General features: G+C 38.6%; 1 protein-coding gene across 1 annotated transcript in view; it reads right to left on the bottom strand.

Annotated features, from left to right (window-relative positions):
* Positions 1-20980, bottom strand: part of LOC113593183 (endoplasmic reticulum aminopeptidase 2) — a 74555-nt gene that overhangs the window by 30100 nt on the left and 23475 nt on the right. Inside the window, 8 exon segments of the mRNA XM_053222073.1 lie at positions 2267-2308; positions 4704-4740; positions 4742-4781; positions 8431-8709; positions 8711-8756; positions 8759-8833; positions 8836-8977; positions 9020-9080. Coding sequence (XP_053078048.1) covers positions 2267-2308; positions 4704-4740; positions 4742-4781; positions 8431-8709; positions 8711-8756; positions 8759-8833; positions 8836-8977; positions 9020-9080 — 722 coding nt within the window.

Genomic DNA, 20980 nt, shown 5'->3' with positions numbered 1-20980 from the left:
GCTTCTGCCTATCTACAGAGGAAGTAAGAAGTTTTAAGCCTACAGACTGGTCAGCCACATCTATCAAATTCACTGAGTAATTACCAAATTCTATCTTTATTTTCTCCGGATGGCTTGTCCCAGAGATGGTCTCCACCATGGTACAATGACCCAAAATATGGAATGGATACAGGTCCAGTAATCTGAAAATTCTACTTTCTTTAAATTGGTAACAACTCTTAGACCAGCTTTCCCCTCCTAACACCCCTTTCAAGGCATCTGGCTTTTGACAGCACTAACCAGGGCTTGTTAAGCATGTTTTATCTGTTTGGATAAGATTGCAGTTTGCTTTGGTGAGACAAAATAGCTTGAAGTATTACCAGAAACTGCCTAGCCTACTTAAAAGAAAAATGTTTGTGCTATTTAATTCTACAGAATTCTATTTTAAAAAATGAGTCCTTCAGTTTTAATAAAGCATATGACATTGGCCAAGCACTCTAAAGAAGGTAGCAGTATATACAGGACTGTAATTTTTGCTTCTACCCTACAAGTTAATTTTGCAGAACAACAATCTCTTTTTTAAGGAGTCTGATTCAACCAGAATTCTATGAGCACATACTTCTAACAGAGGTTAGGATCATGGTAGGGGCTGGGGAGAGGGCATTATGACTGTAGTCTTATGACCAAACTCAGTAAAAAAAATCATTCAGTGAAGTGTGCTAGAGCCAGGAGAGGAGAGGGAGGCAAGGCTGTAGGACTATGAGGGAGTGAAAGTCTGTGACACTAGACACTGGTGGTGCAAATGGCTAAGAGACAGATGGGCATTCCCTCTGATTTCTCCCCCCAGATGAAAATGTGGCCCATGAAGGCTGTTTTGTTCACAAACCTGGAAGAACCCATGTAGATTAACATTGCCTTAAATGGAAGTGTATGGGGTATGAGTGTAAGTTCTTCCAGGACTGGTGATGTAAGTTCCAAGTACAGAACACTTGTTGCTAGACAAGAATTTAGCTGCTTTCTCAATTTTGGCAGAACTTTTCCTGCATAGCAAGTGTCACCAGCAAGTGTGTGTTCCTTTAAGGAATGAAGGGGACAAAGAAATGCCCAAAAGATATGCTGCCTCTACTAGTGCTTGGCCAGCTACGTCATTTCCCTTGAATCTTGTATTCTTAACTAAACAGATTGAGAATTTAGCATGTATTGCTTCTTCCTAGAACCCACTTAATTGCTGCAGTTATTATGCAGATAGTAAGATTGTAGCATTAATTCGGTTGTCCTTTTTTGGTCAACCATTAAAGTCTGGGTTGGACATGTAAGTCATGATCCAGACAACTGCACAAGTCACTTGAGGCAATGCAGATATTCAAGGATTGCATAAAATATTTTCGAAACATTGACTTATGTGTCTTAAAAATGAGAAGTTGGTGGAGGTTTCTAAGGATAAAAAAAATTAATTCTAACAGAATGAAATGGCAATTATACTTGCATCGCATGTTAATTAAAAGGCTTTAATAACTATATTTTTACTTTACCCTCCATGATTATTCATATGAAAAATGACCTTAATCAAAAAGCTGCCAGGAAAGAGACTGACCTGGCCTTAAATGAACATTCAGTTAGAAAACACACTTGAAGTTCAAGCAAAGGATCATTTTTAAGTGGAAATGAGTAGGCTAATTAAATTGCTGTCTGTGTGATCAGGGAAAAACTAGGATATGTGTCACGTGGAGTGTAGTCACTTGTCCCCCTCGATCTGCTCTGCCAGTACTTCAAAGCAAATACTTTTACCAGCATTAAGCAGAAATCTAGGGAATTTCAGTGTCTAGTGTTATGGAACCATTTCTCCTCTTCAGCCATGGAGGCCAGTCACTGTGGAGGACAGAGAGAAAAACAGAGTAGGGCTCCTTGCTGGCCTATGATGGCCTGGCTCCCTCTGGGCTGCTTATTTTGCTGAGCTGCTTTAGGTGATTCTGAATGTCATCATTGGCCAAGTAACACAGATTTAAAAAGAACGCTGTTTTCATATGAATACAAATAAAATATAAATCACTTGGGTTTTTTTTTTGTTTTTCTTTTTTTAAAAAAGCTTCTGGTATAACAACATCCTAAAGAGAATGATGTTAAATTCTAGACGGATTGGGGTTATTATATAATATGTCGACGGATAAAACAAATTGATGGCTTACATCTTGAAACAAGAAATATTAAAAAAAAAAAGGCAACAAAGACCAAGGTTCAGTTTAAGAATGATTCTCCCAAAGTTTCCGAAAGTGGCAATACCTTTGGCATATGTGTCCTCTTTCTCTTCTTATCGTGATTGAAAAGTTGGCTTTATTTTTTTAATTTAATTTTTTAATGTAATTTATTGTCAAGTTGGCTAACATACAGTATATACAGTGTGCTGTTAGTTTTGGGGGTAGATTCCCATGACTTATCACTTACATACAACACCTAGTGCTCATCCCAACATGTACCCTCCTCAGTGTCTGTCACCCATTTCCCCCTCTTCCCGCCCCTCCACTAAGAACCCTCAGTTTGTTCTCCGTATTTAGGAGTCTGTTATGGTTTGCCTCCCATCTTCTCTGTTACTATTTTTTCCCCTTCCCTTCCTCCATGGTCTTCCGTTAAATTTCTCAAGTTCCACACATGAGTGAAAACACATGATATCTGTCTTTCCCTGAACTGACTTATTTCACTTAGCTTAATACCCTCCAGTTCCATCCATGTTCCTGCAAATGGCATGGTTTCATTCTTTCTCATTGCCAAGTAGTATTCAATTGTATGTATAAACCTTATCTTTTTTATCCATTCATCACTTGATGTACCTTTAGGCTCTTTCCATAGTTTGGCTATTGTTGAAAGTGCTGCTATAAACATTGGGGTACAAGTGCCCCTATGCATCAGCCCTCCTATATCTTTTGGATAAATTCCTAACAGTGCTATTGCTGGGTCATAGGGTAGTTCTATTTTTAATTTTTTGAGGAACCTCCACTCTATTTTCCAGAATGGCTGCCCCAGTTTGCATTCCCACCAACAGTGCAAGAGGCTTCCCATTTCTCCACATACTCACCAGCATCTGTTGTTTCCAGAGTTGTTAATTTTAGCTGACTGGTATGAGGTGGTATCTCAGTGTGGTTTTGATTTGTATTTCCCTGATGAGGAGTGATGTTGAGCATCTTCACATGTATCTGTTGGCCATCTGGATGTCTTCTTTGGAAAAGTATCTATTCATGTCTTCTGCCCATTTCTTCACTGGACTATTTGAGAAAAGTTGGCTTTAAACAGTGGTTCATCCACATAGACCAATGGAATACAATAGAGACTTCAGAATTGGACCCACAAAAGTATGGCCAACTAATCTTTGACAAAGCAGGAAAGAATATCCAATGGAAAAAAGACAGTCTCTTTAACAAATGGTGCTGGGGGAACTGGACAGCAACATGTAGAAGAATTAAACTAGACCACTTTCTTACACCGTTCACAAAAATAAACTCAAAATAGATGAAGAACCTGAATGTGAGACAGGAAACCATCAAAACCCTAGAGGAGAAAGCCGGGAAAAACCTCTCTGACCTCAGCCGCAGCAATTTCTTACTTGACACATCTCCAAAGACAAGGGAATTTAAAGCAAAAATGAACTATTGGGACCTCAAGATAAAAAGCTTCTGCACTGCAAAGGAAATAGTCAACAAAACTGAAAGGCAACAGAGAGACTAGGAAAAGATATTTGCAAATTACATATTGGATAAAAGGCTAGTATCCAAAATCTATAAAGAACTCACCAAACTCAACACCCAAAAAACAAATTATCCAGTGAAGAAATGAAGAAGAGAAGAGTACATGAATAGACACTTTTCTAAAGAAGATATCCAGAGGGCCAACAGGCACATGAAAAGATGCTCAATGTCACTCCTCATAAGGGAAATACAAATCAAAACCACACTGAGATACCACCTCATGCCAGTCAGAGTGGCTAAAATGAACAAATCAGGAGACTATAGATGCCGGAGAAGATGTGGAGAAATGGGAACCCTCTTGCACTGTTAGTGGGAATGCAAACCGGTGCTGCCACTCTGGAAAACAGAGTGGAGGTTCCTCAAAAAATTAAATATAGATCTACCCAATGACCCAGCAATAGCACTGCTAGGAATTTACCCAAGGGATACAGGAGTGCTGATGCATAGGGGCACTTGTACCCCAATGTTTATAGCAGCACTTTCAACAATAGCCAAATTATGGAAGAAGCCTAAATGTCCATCAACTGACAAATGGATAAAGACGATGTGGTTTATATATACAATGGAATACTACTTGGCAATGAGAAATACTGAAATCTGGCCATTTGTAGCAATGTGGATGGAACTGGAGAGTATTATGCTAAGTGAAATAAGTCAGGCAGAGAAAAGACAGATACCATATGTTTTCACTCATATGTGGCTCCTGAGAAACTTAACGGAAGACCAGCGGGGGAGGGAAGGAGGAAAAAAGAGTTACAGAGAGGGAAGGAGGCACACCATAAGAGACTCTTAAATACTGAGAACAAACTGAGGGTTGACGGGCAGTGGGGGATAGGGGAAAGTGGGTGATGAACATTGAGGAGGGCACCTGTTGGGATGAGCACTGGGTGTTGTATGGAAGCCAATTTGACAATAAATTATATATATATATATATATATATATATATATGTATATGTATATATGTATATATGTATGTATATATGTACATACATACAGTGGTTCATGAAAGCAAGGAAAAACCAATCCGTGAATGGGTTGGCTCAAAATCCATTACTGCAATTATTCTGTGAAATGAAGAAGCCACCAGCCAGATTATACAAGTGAAACCAAGAAAATAATGAACTATACCTTCAGAACACAGCTTATCAAACCTGAAGGTGATATATTTGACTTCTAAAACTTCCCAAACTATAATCTTAGTGAATCTAGGCTGTCTTTTTAAATAAAACAGGGGTAAAATTTTGTTTAGTAGCTGCCAATCATGAATAATGAACAGTTCTGGGCATTCTACTTACATGGTCTCCTTCATACTCACAGTAGACAAGGATATTGAGGCTCAGAGAATTTGAATGACCCTACCAGGATCCTTAGTCACTAAACAACTGACATGGGCATGCCCAATCAATTTGACACCAAAACTAAGATATTAGTAGTTCAGCACTGTCTTTAAACCTAAGGGGCCCTTAATCAGAGATTTGAATACTTGTGAATATGAGTGATGTCTTAGGTTGTGTTCTCAGAAAGCAGACCCTGATTTATTAAAAACATGCTTCCAGAAAACCAGTAAGGAGTGAAGGAAGCAGGACAGGGTAGGGGAAAAAGCCAGGTTGGGTCCAGCTTCAGCCTGATCTCTGGAGAAGCTCTGGAATGGAAACTATACCTTTTAAGTTTTCCCCTACTGAAGGCAAGGAGCTGAGTTTTCATACTTTGTACCATTTGTACCCCATGGGGGACCTAACTCCCAGAAATGTCTAGCTCTCTCTGCTTGCCGGCAAAGTAGTTCCAGTTCTCAGACTATAATAGGTACATAGATATTCTGACAAATCTCTATACCTCATCACCTTGATAATACTTGAAATTGAATTATAGATTTATTCTTTGAACTTTAAACTTCCATTAAGAAACAAACTGGCAGAGCAGATTTTTATTGGAGAAAGAGGGAAGAATTAAAAAATCTCTAGGGTTAGATAAAGAGTAAGAAGGACTCGGAGGGAAAAAAGAGGGGCTGTCAGGATAATTGTGAGTCAATTTATTTTGTATCTACAATACAGATTGGAAAGATGAGGCTGGCGATCTAAACGATTTGCTTGGAACTTGGGGCCTTATTTGGATTTGGTAGCAGCTACCACGTGTAAAGGAATTCCACACGCCTAGAATAATTTTCACTATTGTGAAATTTTGTTTATAGTAAGCCTACATGGGGAAAGCAAAAAATCTAATATTTTTTCTGCTATTTGCACCATTAGTTTTAGCTCTGCATATGAAGTAGTGATTTATTGCTTCTCAAAGAATGATTGTTGACTAGATTATTTTTATATTTTAGGTTAAGTTGTACTTGTGTGTGTGAGACAGACAGTGAGAGAGAGAGAGAGAAAGGTATCCATAAGAGTCTGTTGACATTGTCCTGCAAAATCATCCTACATATTAGACCTACTAGGGGACTGAGTATGAAGAGAACCAATTAATCATAAGAAGAGTCAGAAATAGCCTAAAGTTAGTTATGTGAGACATGTTGAAAAGTCCTCCACCTTTACTCAAAAAAATCTCCCCTCCAGTTTCCCACATCTCCCAAAATGATATTCTTAAAAACTATTTCCTCTGGGTGGACTCTTTGTCACTTGAAAAAATGAAAAAAAAAAAAACAAAAACAAAAAACAACATTACTGGTCACATGTTACCTCAGGGAGAAGAAATTGATAAAGTTCCTACCCAATACTATGTTGGCCTGAGAACAGACCCATGAGAGTTGAGGCTGCAATGAAGAATCCCCAGGGGGAGGGGCAAAGACCTGGGCGTGGGGAAGGACTGTCCGAAGTGTACTGCGGGCGGGTTTGAAGTGGGGTGGGGGGGGGGGGGGAGGGTGGTCACAGGAGTCCTCAGAGGGTAGTGAGCACCTAAGGTGGGAAAGAAGTGATATGTAGCACACATTGCTAAAGTCACCTACTCACTTTCCTTTTTCACTTCCAATGGAATTCTGATTTTACTCAGGAAGATAGTGAGTCCAGATAAAAGAACCACCTCTTCACATTCCCTTGCAGCTTGGTGGGGCAGTATGACTCATTCTGGCTTGGTCAGTATTTGGGTGAGAAAACTTTGTAAAAGGAATTACACTCAGTTGGAATGTTTCTTTTTGCCTTTTTCTCCCCCTTTCTTTCCCCCTTCTTCCCACCTACAATGTGGACTTGATGCCTAGAGGTGCAGAAATAATTCTGTATTAGGAGGAAGGCCACGTGCAAAGGGTGCTGAGCAGAGAGGTAGAAGAACCTTGGGTCCTGGACAACACTGAAGACTGCTGTAACATACCTGAGCTGTCCTGTTTCTGGATTTCTTGTTGCAAGAGGAAAATGATCCTCTGTGTGGTTAAGCCATTGTATTTAGGTTTTTCTAACTGGCAATTGGATGTCCCTGATAAAAGGTGGGAAAGCACTGAAACTAGACTCCTCTTCCCTCCCAGATGGACCCTGGCCCTGGACAACCAAATCATCCACTATGAAGCACCACTGATTCCTCTTTTTTTCTAATCTCACATAACTAATATATCACCAAATTCTGTCTGTTTCACCCTCTAAAACAAATGCCAAGTTCCATCACTTCACTCCAGAAACATGGTCACTAGCCTGGCTTAAGCTACCCGTATTTCTTGGTTCTACCACTGCAATGACCTCCTAAATGATTATTGTCCTCTATGTCCCTCTCTATAATGTATTCTTAACATATACTTGAGCTTTATGGAGCATACATCGGATCAGAACCTCCTGATGAATCCCCATGGCACTGGAGTAAAAGTTTAAACTCCTTGCAAGAGGCTCAAAGTCTTTTATGATCTGACCCCTCTCTACTCTACTTCTATCCATTGTCACTGTCCTCAAGCCATGCTGGTCAATCAGTCAAACCTCAGACCCTTTGTACTTCTTGCTCCCTTTTCTGGGAATACTCAACCCAAAGATGTCCTCATGATTTTTTCCTTTTTTAAAAAAACACTATTCTCAGTTTAAATGCAACTCTTTGGCAGGGACTTTCCTGACCACTTAGATAAATTAGTTCCAATCCCCAGCTACCCTTTCTTTCTATTTTAGCACCTTATTTTATTTCCTTCATAGCATTTATCATTTACCTTGTCCGTTTAATTTATTTTCTTGTCCTGGTTGTCCCTTCCCACATATCTCACCACTACACATTCCATGCCTAGAACAGTGCCTGGCATATAGCATGTAGTGTTCAATAACCATGAACTGATCAAATTGACTATATTTGTCAATTCTCCAGACTTGTTCCTGCCTCCTGGATTTGAGTCATGGCCTTTCTTGGGCAACGTACACACACTCTCCTTCTTCTCTCTCAAGCTAAATCTCATTTGCATTTCTGTCTAGTCCCATATCAAGACTCACCTCCTTTGAGAAACCTGCCCTATTTCACCTTTCTGTGCCATCCATCACCATCCTCCCCTCAGCACATAAACATGTTTACCTTATTACAGTCACATACTGGTGTGTCCTTCTAGTGATTCTCCCTCTAGCTGTTTATGCTTCTGCACTCTGTGTTCCCATCTTTACCGAGATTTCCTTAAGAAATGATGGAGCTGCTTCTTCTTCCAAGTTTTTCACAGTTTACTGAGCTTTCCATAAATGACTGCCGAAATGTGTTTCTGGCAAAAAGATGTAACCCATTAGGAAAGTAATCACAAGAGACTAAACAGCTAGAGCAATGTCCTACCTTGTTTTACCACCACAAGATCTGTATGTGCTTTTATAAAACCCTTCAAAACCACCGGCTGACTTGGCCTAGAGGTCAATGGCCACAGGTTAACTCAAATCAGCCATGAGTTTCTCTAGAGCCAGAAGTGCAATTTGTTGATGAGCAGCAAAACTCAAAACATTCAGCTTTTTTCCTGGTTTCCTGTATCTCAAATCTTCCTCTGATCAAAGGATGATATTCATGATTTCAAGATCTTTGCTGTGCAAGATGATATATAGAGCGGCATCTCTGACCAATCTTCTCAGATGTGATAAAGCCCAGGGAGGTAAGATTTGGATGGACCAATCATAGTGAAGGGTAATGACCATGCTGGGGAACCTTAGCTCATTCCAAAGAAATGGTTCCCCGTTGGTGGATACTAAACCCCAGGGCCCTTATTGAACTGATCAATAGATGGCATTGAAAATTGAGAACAAATGCATATTTTGGGTATGATGGTTGGACAGTAAAATCCCATATAAATATTAAATATTAATTTTCTGCATGATTTGGCCGTTTCAGAAATCTATTTTCCAGAAGACAGATTAATATCCAGGCTAAATCTCACAATATTCTCCAGCACTGCACTAGCTCTAGTTACGTCACACTGATCAATGTGTGGATTTGATCTAGAAGGAAAAAAACAAAAAACAAAAACATTTATAGCATGTAAAAAAAGAATCCAGTTAATAAACAAAACTTAAAAAAAATAAAAGTGGATATGTGAATGGAGAAAACCTGCACTCTGTCAGAATCAAGCCAATAACCACACAATAAAGTAGAAATTGAGCTATCATTTGGTTATTACAAATAAAAATCATTTAGAGTTCATATGAAGGGACTCTGCCTCAAAATTGCATGTATAGAATTCCCTCTATATTCCTATGCAAAGAGCATAAGGCAGGTATGCAAATTCATTGCATGTTAAATGCTTTTAACATTTGTCTACATCATTCTAAGAGTATTCTGGACACCTGAGAATAAGCTGCACAGTTGGTCTCTATTTTGTCTTAATGAGTCACAAAGAAACTCTACATTTTTTGGATGCCAGATATTATTATTAATAGCATTGAACTTTATCTCTTTCAATAAATAACATCTTCTGAATGGCCTTATTCTATAGCCATGGGTGGAAAAGTTGCTGGTCAAGTTAGGTTTTTAACTTTGGCATAATTCCAATATATCAAAAACTATAGAATAAAATTTTGAGTTCATAATATTCTTAGTGAAAATATTTAAAAAGTTGTTTTGGTGCTTGTCATCTTAGGCTACCTTTGAAAATGAAATTATATCAAACTGAATTCACTGCCTCTAAATAGAATTAAGATTATTTCTTCTTATCCAAAGGGTAAAAATATAAAATATAAAATTAAGACAAACAATACGGTTAGTTTACATGATTCAGCTCTGACTCCCATCCTGCCAGCTGCCTCTACTTACTTCCAACTCCAACTCAATCCATGAATGGTTTCCTTTCCTTTTCTTTTTTATCATTAACAAGTTCTTTAGAATTAATTATCCAGTTATTTTAATTTTCTAATTTGTAATATTAATGTAAACAAACAGATATTGTTAAAGGAACCAGAACAACAAAAACAAAAAGAAGAATAGACTAATGGTCAAATGATGACACTTCTTATTCACTAAAGCCAAGATATGGAAGCAACCTAGTGTCCATCAATGGATCAACAAGTAAAGGTGATGTGGTATGTATTTCTGCAATGGGATGTTATTCAGCCATGAGAAAGAAGGAAATACTGCCATCTGCAATAAAATGGATGGAACTTGAGGACATTGTGCTAAGTGAAATAAATCAAACAGAGAAAGGCAAATAAGTACTATACACCAAGTATGTTTGGAATCTTAAAAAGCTGAACTCAGAGAAATAGAGAGTAGCATGGTGGTTACCAGGAGTTGTGCAGTGGGGGAAATGGGTACAAACTTATAGTTAAAAGATTTAACAACTTCTAGGGATCTATTGTACAGCATGATGATTATAGGTAATAATACTGTATCTTATACTTGAATGTTGAATAGATTCTCAATGTACCTTCAAAAGAGTAGATCCATAATGTTCTCACCACAAAAAAGAAATGGTAATTATGTAATGGGATGGAGGTGTTAGCTAATGCTATGGTGGTAATCATTTTGCAATACATTATTGTATCAAATCAACACTCTGTACACTTTAAACTTACATAATGTTATATGTTCATTATGTCTCAATAAAGCTGGGGAATTTTTTTTATTAAAAAAAAGACACTTTTCTCTTTTTTAGATAAGCATTGAATCATGGCTACCAAACATCAGTGTTCCAAGAACCTCTGATACACAAAACCATCATTGGTTTATTAGCTTAAATTTATGATTGCTTAAAAAATGAAACTGCTTATTTGATAGGTCATGAGCTTGGGAATCAGAGTGTTTAGATTCCAATACTAGTTCCAGCACACTTACCTGTATGATTTTTGGGCAAATTTTCTTATTTTTTTGAGCGTAAGTTTCCTCACCTTAAAAAAACAGTGTAATAATCATACCATCCTTACTTTAGGAGAATTAAATGAAATAATTCATGTGAAGAATGTGGCATAGCACTGAAATTAGCATATACAAAGCACATAATGAAGGTAAAATATTAAATTATTATAACTTGGAATCTCTGGCCTAAATTTAAGATTAGTTTTTTCCCCTACTTGTAATGGACATACTCCTGGAAGGCTGTATTTTATTGGTGAGACTGAAGAGAAAGGCATTTCTATTTACTCATATGGCCTTTAATGTTAGATCTGATAGGGACTTAGGCCAGCGAGTGTAAGTCTTTGGCATCCAGATAAAGAAGCTGAGAAGTGACTTTCCCAAAATCACATGGGGAATTTGAAGCAAAATTAGGACTAAAATACAGTCCTTTGATCTTTAGTCTAGGGAACTTTCCTTTATATTATTGATCACCTTCACTAGCATTGCAGTGAACAAAACATCGAAGACACAGGAATTGCAGCCAGTGTTTGGGAAAGGCTAAATTTAGATCTCCAAAAAAGAGTTGAGTCGTTACAACAGAAGGATTCTTGAATCAATTCCCAACCTTAAGTTCACATATTTTTCAAGGCAGTAATGCCAGATTCATCCCCTTTCTCCAGAGCCTCAGATTAGATTACAAGATCTCAATACAGCAGTTTTACACCCTAAGTTCAGGTCATTATCATCACTGAAAAATTCTGAGTTTTAAGAAAAATTAGAGAAATGTTGATGTGTTACCTTAATCCACACTGTTGGAGATTTGAATGAAGCAGAATTTACTTTTAATTTCACTTTCTGTTTAGACTCAGAACTTGGCGTACTTCCTAGGGTGCCTAGGTGGCTCAGTTGGCTCAGGTCATGATCTTTCAGTTCGTGGGTTTGACTCCACATGGACTCTGGCTGACAGCTCAAAGCCTGGAGCTGTTTCAGATTCTTTGTCTCCCTTTCTCTCTGCCTCTCTCTCTCTCTCTCCCTCTCAAAAATAAATAAACGTTACAAAAAATTAAAAAAAAAAAAAAAAAAGAACTTTGCATACTTCCTGACTACAGCACCGGCTGGTTCATTTTTGTATATTCGAATGGGGCTTAGGACAAGAACTTTAGTTCAGAAATCACCAGATTTCCTCCTTGCTTCAAACCCTCCTCCATTATCAGTGATTAGACCATATAATTATTTTGATTCTGCCCCTCTCCACTATGTTACCAAGTCATTTTGATTCCTCATTTTCAATCTCTTTTTAGTCAACTTTTAAAATATTCCCACAGTCATTAAAGCAATCTAGGTCCTCAATACTCCTCACAAACAGGTCTCCCTAGTTCCTCAAGCCCTGGTCCGGAAGTTTACTAGTATGATGCCAGCTAGCAGATTCATCCTGTACACTATTGCTTGATCATGCCACCCCCTGCTTAAAACCTTTCCATGGTTTCCTCCCATTTACACACAGATGCAGCTCTCCATATTGAGACCATGGGGGGCCAACTGACAGCCTATGTGCCACATGGATTCTTTCATGTTCTGCCTGGTTGTTTTGTTTAGATCCTAGGGCATTGAAGGGTGATAGAGCCATACAAGTGTTATTCTCAAGTGAAATATAACAAGCTTGGCTCTCATTGTCTCACAGACCTTCTACATATACTGGTATTCATGCCTTGTCCTGGTGTTCATTTGAGTTTGCAGCTTGTGCTTTGGCTCAACATTCAACCACTGCTATGAGTAGATCCTAGTTAACTCTCAAGTCTTATTTCTTTTTCTCCTACTATATTTTATCATTTCATTCTGGATAAACAATTTGATAAAGCAGAATGAGCAAAAGTCAAGGAGGTGGCCTATACCTAGGGTTGAATGGGGTCTTTCAGAGTGGCATTTAGTGTAGTTAGGGGGGCACCATGGGGAGGCAAGGTTGGCTGGAAACAGGTGAGTGGGGGAAAGGGCACATAGAACAAGAGGCACCACTGGTCATCTCTTGGATACCTATTTCTACAGCAGGGAGGGAAGGGTTGAAGGATATATAGGAAGCTGAGGGTAATTTGATGATACTCCTTGCCACAGGGTTGAGCTCAGTTGTGTGTGTTTTCTCAGAACTCTGCCTTGCCCATGAGAACAGAAGTGATGAGGGAGAATGAGGAAACAAGGTTCTGGGATTAATCTGCAAAATCTTGTAAGACAAAGTTCATTAAGGTCTAGGTGACCTCAGAGCTAATTACTTAGAACTATTTCTCACCAAAAAGGGTTTCTAATTTTTTTTTTTTTCTGGTAAGAGAATAAGCTTGGGGATGTTTGTGACCTAGGGAATTTACATATCTCACTCTTTCACTTTGTTCTGGTCTCCTGAACTCTGTCACTCAGACTCTTCTTAGTGGCTCTGTCTAAAACAGGACTCCTACCTGAATGCACCCCTGTTTGCTACCACCCAGGGTCTATCACCTCAGCCTGCTTTATTTTTTCTTTCTTACCATTTATCAATTCCTGATACTTCATGATGTATTGATTTGTTTATCTACCTCTCTGCTAGAACATAAGCTTCTTGAAGGCGGGAAGTTCGTCTACTTTGCGCACTGATGAATGCCCAGAGTGTAGAGCAGAGCCTGGCTTCTCAGTTCATATCTGCTGAATGAGTGAATGCATTTTCAATATTTTTAGTTTTTTTCCCTTTTTTTCTTTTCAGATTGCCCTGTATTCACTCCATGCTTCAGACAGGCACGGGAACTTTGCATTTATGAATGTGCCCAGCATTTCCTCCTCTTATTAAAGATGCACTCTATGTGCAATACATCTCTCTCAGTGTCCTCTGTGTAAACCTACTTATTACAAGGCAAATGCCACCTTGGAAGTGACACATGCTCCCTTCCAGTCCCTAACTAACTATAAGGACTTGTTTAGTTAGTGCTAGTCCACCTTACCTTCTGCTAACAGGTTTGTGCTTCATATTCTTCCTTAAATGATCATTTCCTGAATGGTAGGGACCAAACACCACACCTCTACCTTTTTCTGGCACAGGGTGTTATTACCTCATAGGCCCTCACCAAAGTGAGAATGAATAAGTTAAAAGTAACTTTCCCAAGAGTTGAAGCCTATATGTCAAAATGTTCAAAGATTTTTGCTAATTTTTAATGGAAAATTTATCAAGCATGTTATCGATGTTTCCATCCCCTTCGAGTGTTCTCGACAGATTTAAACTTTAATTACTCAAGTTTTTTTTTTTTATAAACTGGACCTAGAATCAAGAGAATTGAACATGTCACCTTCTTAAACTAAGTCACTTCCTTATTTCCAAGTTAGAGACAATAATGCTTTCCATGATTGTTACAGAGGATTATTGTCATTGTCAGAATCAGTTTGAGATAACATGTGAAAAAGCTTCTAAATGTTTTATAAACTTTAAAATTGTTTACATGCATGTCATGTTTAAAGTAATAATCAGTGATTATGCTGTGTTGTGATAAAATGCTGTCCTCAAGGGGCGCCTGGGTGGTTCAGTCGGTTAAACATCCTAATTTGGCTCAGTCATGATCTCACGGTTTGTGAGTTTGAGCCCTGCTCCAGGTTCTCTGCTGTCAGCACAGAATCTGCTTCAGATTCTCTGTCCCCCTCTAGCTCTCTGCCTCTCCCCTACCCCCTGTCCGAGCATTTTCTCTCTCAAAAATAAATAAACATTAAAAAAATGCTGCCCTCAAGGCAAAAGAGATGTAATAAATAACCCCGTGTTGCCATATCTTTTTCAATTCCTGTGAGTACTCTACAAAGTTTATTTCAGTTCCTCCATTATTATCAAATTTGTATTTACTTCCTATGGCTACCTTCAGCTATCCCCAACCTCCACCACCCTAGACCTGTGTTAAGGTTGTTCTTTGTAACATGCTGCAAGCTGAAAAATGAGCAAATAAAGCCAGTTGGACATTCTTTCAGGCACTCAGATGCCTTAAAAATTATTTCCAAATGCTGCCTGTGTTGCAGGTGGTGAGATTTCAGGATAAACAGACTGACATATAGCCTCCTGACAGAGGACATGTTACTGAAACTCCTTCTCCCATTTGGCTAGTGTGGCTGTTGAATCTCCTCCCCTTGACATAGATAGGTACCTTTGTCTCTGCTTGATGCTATCACTCTGAACACCCAGCCAACTTACAATTTTGAAAACTACTTCCTCTTTTCTGCCTTGCATCTCTTTTCCAAAGGATCTCTAAAAACCCGCTGAAAGCTCTTCACAGAATTATTGTTATGTCCCTGTTTATTTTCTAATAAAGAGTCTGTAATATGCTTTTGACAGTTTTAATTAAAAAAAAAAAAAGAAAGTTTCTGATACTACAGAGACCCAGGGCCTATGCACAATATGGAAGGGGTGGGGAGAGGTGAGGGTGGGGAGATGATATTCAGCCAGTAAACACATTCTGTGGCTTCTTTAAGCTCATTCAGTTTCAGCAGAGAAGGAGAACAGCTAATGTCATAATTTTGAATCCATAACTGACAGGAAGATGGTTTTTCAAAAGTTGGTATCTTTACTATGCCTTCCACAACATTTATTAAAAACAAAAACAGAAGAATGCAACACTAAAAATCTTACATTGTTAAAGCAGAACAGAATATGAAGCAAAGCTGGCAGACAACTGAAATTGTACCACATAAAAATTTTTTATTTAATTGCCAAATGAAAAATGGTGGTGTTTCTGTTGTTTTCTAAATAAATATTGTCTAAAAAAACTGGTGACACATTTTCAAACAGGAAAATGGTTGCAAATAACCAGAGTGGTTCTGATATTCTTAAATACTTTATTTTAAAGGAAATTTTAATGCTTCCAAATGATAAAACCAACTGATTGAAACAAAACATATCTCTTGGCTTCCTATTATTTAAAGATTTAGCTTAAATGTCTACAAGAACTTCCACTCTGGCCAAGATAGAGTAAGGACTGGGATTTATCCTCTCACTTAAACACAGTTTGCAAGGCAAAGAGTATCCGGTAACTGGAGGCAGTGGTCAATCCCAGAAGAGAAGGAAACAAAGGAGGTCAGCCCTGCGATTGTCTCAGTTTACTGCCCTGTGGGATTCCACACAGCTGTGCATGGAGGGAGAAACACCCCCCCACCCCAGGGCAAAGCCCAGCCAATGTTTTATCTTGAGGATATGCAGCTGAGAATATGGGAAAGCAAGGAAACTCCAGTTCATAGGAAAAATACTGAGAGGACAGAGCTACACACACCTGCGAAGAGAGAGAGAGAGAAGGTGCTTCAGAGATCTGCGGAAGGTTCTCCTTGAATATTCAGCTGATCACCAATCAGCACATGCACATGCAGAAAATACATAAGTCAGAGATGGAACCACTGGAAAGGATTAGAGGTAATGGTACCCGACTCCCACACAAAGGCAGAAAACAGTGCCTGCATCCATCAGTCTGATTGGAAAACCTCAAGATCAACAAGCCAACAAATAGAACACCCAGAGGGGCCTTGCCTCAATAGGAAGGAGCAATAAGCCGTGCATAAAGCATGGCTTCAGGCCTGTCTCACAAATCTTCAAAGATCCAAAAGGATCAAATTGTTTTCAAGTAAGTTAACTGGGTCCTAGCACAAAGCTCAAGAATATTACAGTGATAAAAATAGCCACTGCCCAACTAGGTAAAAAGGTGAGTAGTGATTTTTTAAATAAGCTGAGTTTTTACTCATTGCAGCAAGGGGGAACACCCACCATGGAGAAACATGGGGGTCTCAGAAGGAAAATGTTGGTAAGGACCTATTAAAGGATGTATCAGGTGATTGAGGAAGGCTTAATGAAGCCGGGCTCTGTTTGGTTTAGATGATCTCAAGGGTGGTGGTAATTCTGTAACTGGGTATCTTAACAAGGAGGGGAGATTAGATCAAGGCTAAGGCTGTAATTTGTAAAGAAACAGTAGTCACTCCTATTGGTCAGGGTATGGAGGTGTTTGGTAATTTTTGTGGTGACAATGTTTATGTTTTGCCTGTGTTCAAACGTGATTATGAAGTTAGCCTTTTTTGGTCTTCAACCATCATAGGCATGGAATGGGTATGTCTGATGATGGTCTGTGAAATTGTTTGTGTTTAACAGGTCAACACCCAGTCCTGGCTTTGAGTACCAGGATAGCAGGGACTGCTTTTCTCTTTCTCATTATGCTCAGCAGATCTTGGACTCAGATTTTGCCTCCCTTGGTCCTGTGAGGCTGTCAAAATCTTAGCTCAGCCTCTCAGTTTCTTTTTTTCCAAACCTGTAAATGCCTCTGGTGAAAAAGAATCCTTAAATGCCTCTTGGATTTCCATCCCCTCTAGAATCTTGGTTCGGTAACTCTTAGTCTTTGAGGCTTTAAAGAGGATGTTTTTGTATTTTGTCAGTGTTTACAGTTGTCTTCACTGTGAGCACTGGTCCAGTTACATCGTGTACCATTATTGCAATTAGAGGACCCTCTCATCTACCCTAGTTTTCCCCCCCACCCCCTCCCCCATTGACTTCCTTAAGCTTCAGAAAGGGTCTTACTAGAGCTTTTGCCTGGACACCTTCCTCATTTACCAGAACTGTTTCAATCCAGCTAAGATATCTGATCCCCTTACAGTAGCTGCACAAAGTTGATGGTCAGAAGTTATAACTCTGCTCATGGTTAGTCTTCTCTAACCCAACACTCACCACCCCCTTCTCCTTGAACAATCCAAAGAATCACCTGGTTATGTTCTTTATATAAAAATGTAGCTACTAACAAGCCCCACCCCCACCTCCTTCCTCCTGCTAGATTGTTGTTCCTGTGACTCTCATCTGTGGAAATCCTGGATCTACCTGTTACCCAGTAATAAATCTATAAACTATGTAAAAATGGGGGGATTCATGGTTATACTTGTAAAAATGTGTTTAGTAAGCTACTTCCCAATTTTTATCTTAGAAGAAAGAGAGGCTTTTCTTTCCATGGATGTCCTATGTTTGTACCTCCCTCAAGCCAACAACTGGTACAAAAGTCAGTGCGCAGCAGGCGATGATAGGTATGTTTTAAAAATAAACAGTTACCAACTAAAGAAGTCATGGATTATAGTTTTAAGGGCATTTATGAGTACTTTAACACTTAGCTCTCTGAATTTTATTGAAATTATCAAAATAGATGGGTCACCTTTTCCTCAAAGCAAGGAAACTTAGAGTAACCCTAGGATTTAAAATTCCACCTCATTGTCATCTAGTGGCCAATGATTTCTCTCAAGACAAGAGAGCAAAAGCAGTGGTAGCCTCATCTAGTGGTGACACATGTAACTGCAGAAAATCATTTGTCCTAGCACTGACCCTTTATGCAGACATACTTCTTGTGGTAAATTAACACAAGCCAAAAAGCAATTAGACTAATGCACTAACTCGACTTAAGATAATCAGATGTATATATATATTTGGATTTCTGATATGTTAAGTTGAGGACTAGGGGTCAAAACTCATACGATTCCAATAAATCAAATTTGGATACTTGGATAACTATGCTTTGGAGGTATTTAGCCTTCATTGTATCAGTGGGAATATTAGAAATTGACTAGTTAGACTCCCGTCTAAACCCGTACTGGTTGGTGCTTTAAAGTTAATCACATTTTTATTTTTTTAAATTTATTTTATTTTTTACTTTTTTTAACATTTATTCATTTTTTAAGAGACAGAGTGTCAGTGGGGAAGGGCAGAGAGAGAGGGAGACACAGCATCTAAAGCAGGCTCCAGGCGCTGAGCTGTCAGCACAGAGCCCTATGCGGAGCTCGAACCCAGGGACCCCGAGATCATGACCTGAGCCAAAGTCGGATGCTTAACTCACTGAGCCACCCAGGCGTCCCTAATCACATTTTTTAAATAGAAAATCTTCAACGAGATGCAGACCTTGAGTGCTTTTCCTCTGTTTATAAGAATATTCAGAGGGGCACCTGGGTGGCTCAGTCAGTTAAATGTCCGACTTTGGCTCAGGACATGATCTCTCAGTTCTTGAGTTGGAGCCCCGCATCGTGCTCCGTGCTGACAGTTTGGAGCCTGCTTCAGATTCTGTGTCTGTCTTTCTCTCTCTCTCTCTCAAAAATAAATAAACATTGAAAGAAATTTTTTTAAATATTCAGAAGCCTTTCCCATTATTTGGATAAGCATTCCACTCATCTAGAAGATACAAGGAGTATCAAAGAGGTCACATATCAATTGAAGGGGAAAGAAGTCAGTGTCCTATCAGGGACCAGATCCTCATAGAGCCGGTAGTATTATTCACACCTGTTTATTATTGACTAAAAAACCTTAGAAATGTCTAGAAAGAGAGCACAGAAGGTAAACTAAAATAAAATACTAGCTTTAATCAAGGATTTGTTCTTTTTTTTCCCCAGAGGGATTTTTTATTTTTAGCTCCAAAGTATTTTTTTGTCATTAAAAAAATTAGCCAAAGAAAAGATATTTCAGTTTTCTCCCCCCTTTCCTCCTTTTTTTCTTTATTGTGCAACCAGGTTTATCAAATGGACACTAGTCAATGAGGGTTGAGATACGGAACAGCTCCGTGCACCTCCCCCTCCCCCCTTCATTTTCAACCTCCTTTATTTTTTCTGGATCTTTTCTAGGATCAGTGCAGGAGGTAGGCATCTGGGAGGAATGGGGCAAAATCCTTTTGGTTCTCTGATACTGTCTATCTACCTCTGTCTTGGTCCTTGGCACTGTGTGACATGCTTATATGTTTGTCTCTTGCACATTTGTTCTTAATGTTTTTAGCTCTCTGCTCAATTCCCAAGTGTCTTTCAGATTACAAGCTTAGATTTGCATATATCTATCAAGAAGTTTCCTACTGAATACATGCAATTCTACAAATTTCTAAGAAGATAATTTTATAGTTTTAACCTATATCTAAGTCACTTAAAAAAAACCTCATATTGTTCCCTTGTTCAACCTATCAAATCTTTCCAATATTCTAAGGGAATTATGTTTGAATTTGCATCTTCAAGAAATCCAAATCCAAACTATTGGGCATAGTAGAGTTGACTGAAAGGGAGAATTCCTTTTCAGAGCATTGTATGCCTCCAAGGGTTTACACAAGTCTCATTTATAATTGATTTATCTCTAAAATTTGGTTTAAAATTTTATTTTGTGAAAAGTATTTTATGTTGTGAAAAATAACCTTAGACTCTTCTACCACAGCTGAAATATGATTTCTGTTTATTATGTGATAGAATATTTCTGTGCAATTTATACCCACCTGGTGGATACAAAGAGACGGAAAGTAAATATGAGCCTTTCCCACTATCGTTTCTTCTGTACTGAGAAAAACATCATTTTCAATGGACATTCACTTCCCTTGAAGTGGTTCATTGGAGTGGTTTTCTTGAGTGTTACGTTTAGTGAAGAAGGAAGCACCTGTTTCCTAATCTAAAGGAAAATTAGAAATAAAGACACATGGGTTTGATATATTTAGCATAAGTTCAATAACTTTCAGCTCAGCTACTCTGCTAACAGTAAGGCAGTCTTATTGTTTTGGAAGGTAGCAGTGAGTGAGGCAGCATTGTTTGTTTTAACAGATGTTTATCATGTATACATTTTGGCAAAGTGCCATGTTAGATGCTACCAGGGAGTGAAACAACTCTTGCCCTTGTTTGAAGCATCTTGTGTCCATGTAAATGCAAATACACATATGGGTATGCATGTTTATGTCTTATAAAAATCACAATAATATATGGCCAGTAAAAAATCAAATACTAGAAAAATTACAGTGAAAAGCAACAGAACCTCTTTCTATTCCTTCCTACTTCCAGTCACACTTCCCAGAAGCAATCATTTGTAAGCTTTTCTCTTTTAATTACTGATGGTTATTTCCCTAATTCCAAATAATATTTGGGGCCACTATATCTTAAAATAAGGTCTTTTGACTCCCTGGTTTGAAATTTAAAGATTTGGTTCATTTCTACTTTCCGCATTTTCTCCTCCTCCTCCAAGTTTTATTATTTTTAGTTCCTCTGTTATCTTTATATTTTTATGCAATACACATAAACCTTGGTTTCTGATTCTATCAACTTCAGACATTGTCTCTTT

This window comes from Acinonyx jubatus, chromosome A1, assembly GCF_027475565.1.
Source record: "Acinonyx jubatus isolate Ajub_Pintada_27869175 chromosome A1, VMU_Ajub_asm_v1.0, whole genome shotgun sequence".
Taxonomy (NCBI): Eukaryota; Metazoa; Chordata; class Mammalia; order Carnivora; family Felidae; genus Acinonyx; species Acinonyx jubatus.
The sequence above is the reverse complement of the archived record's forward strand: the minus strand, read 5'-3'. Positions and strand labels throughout refer to the sequence as shown.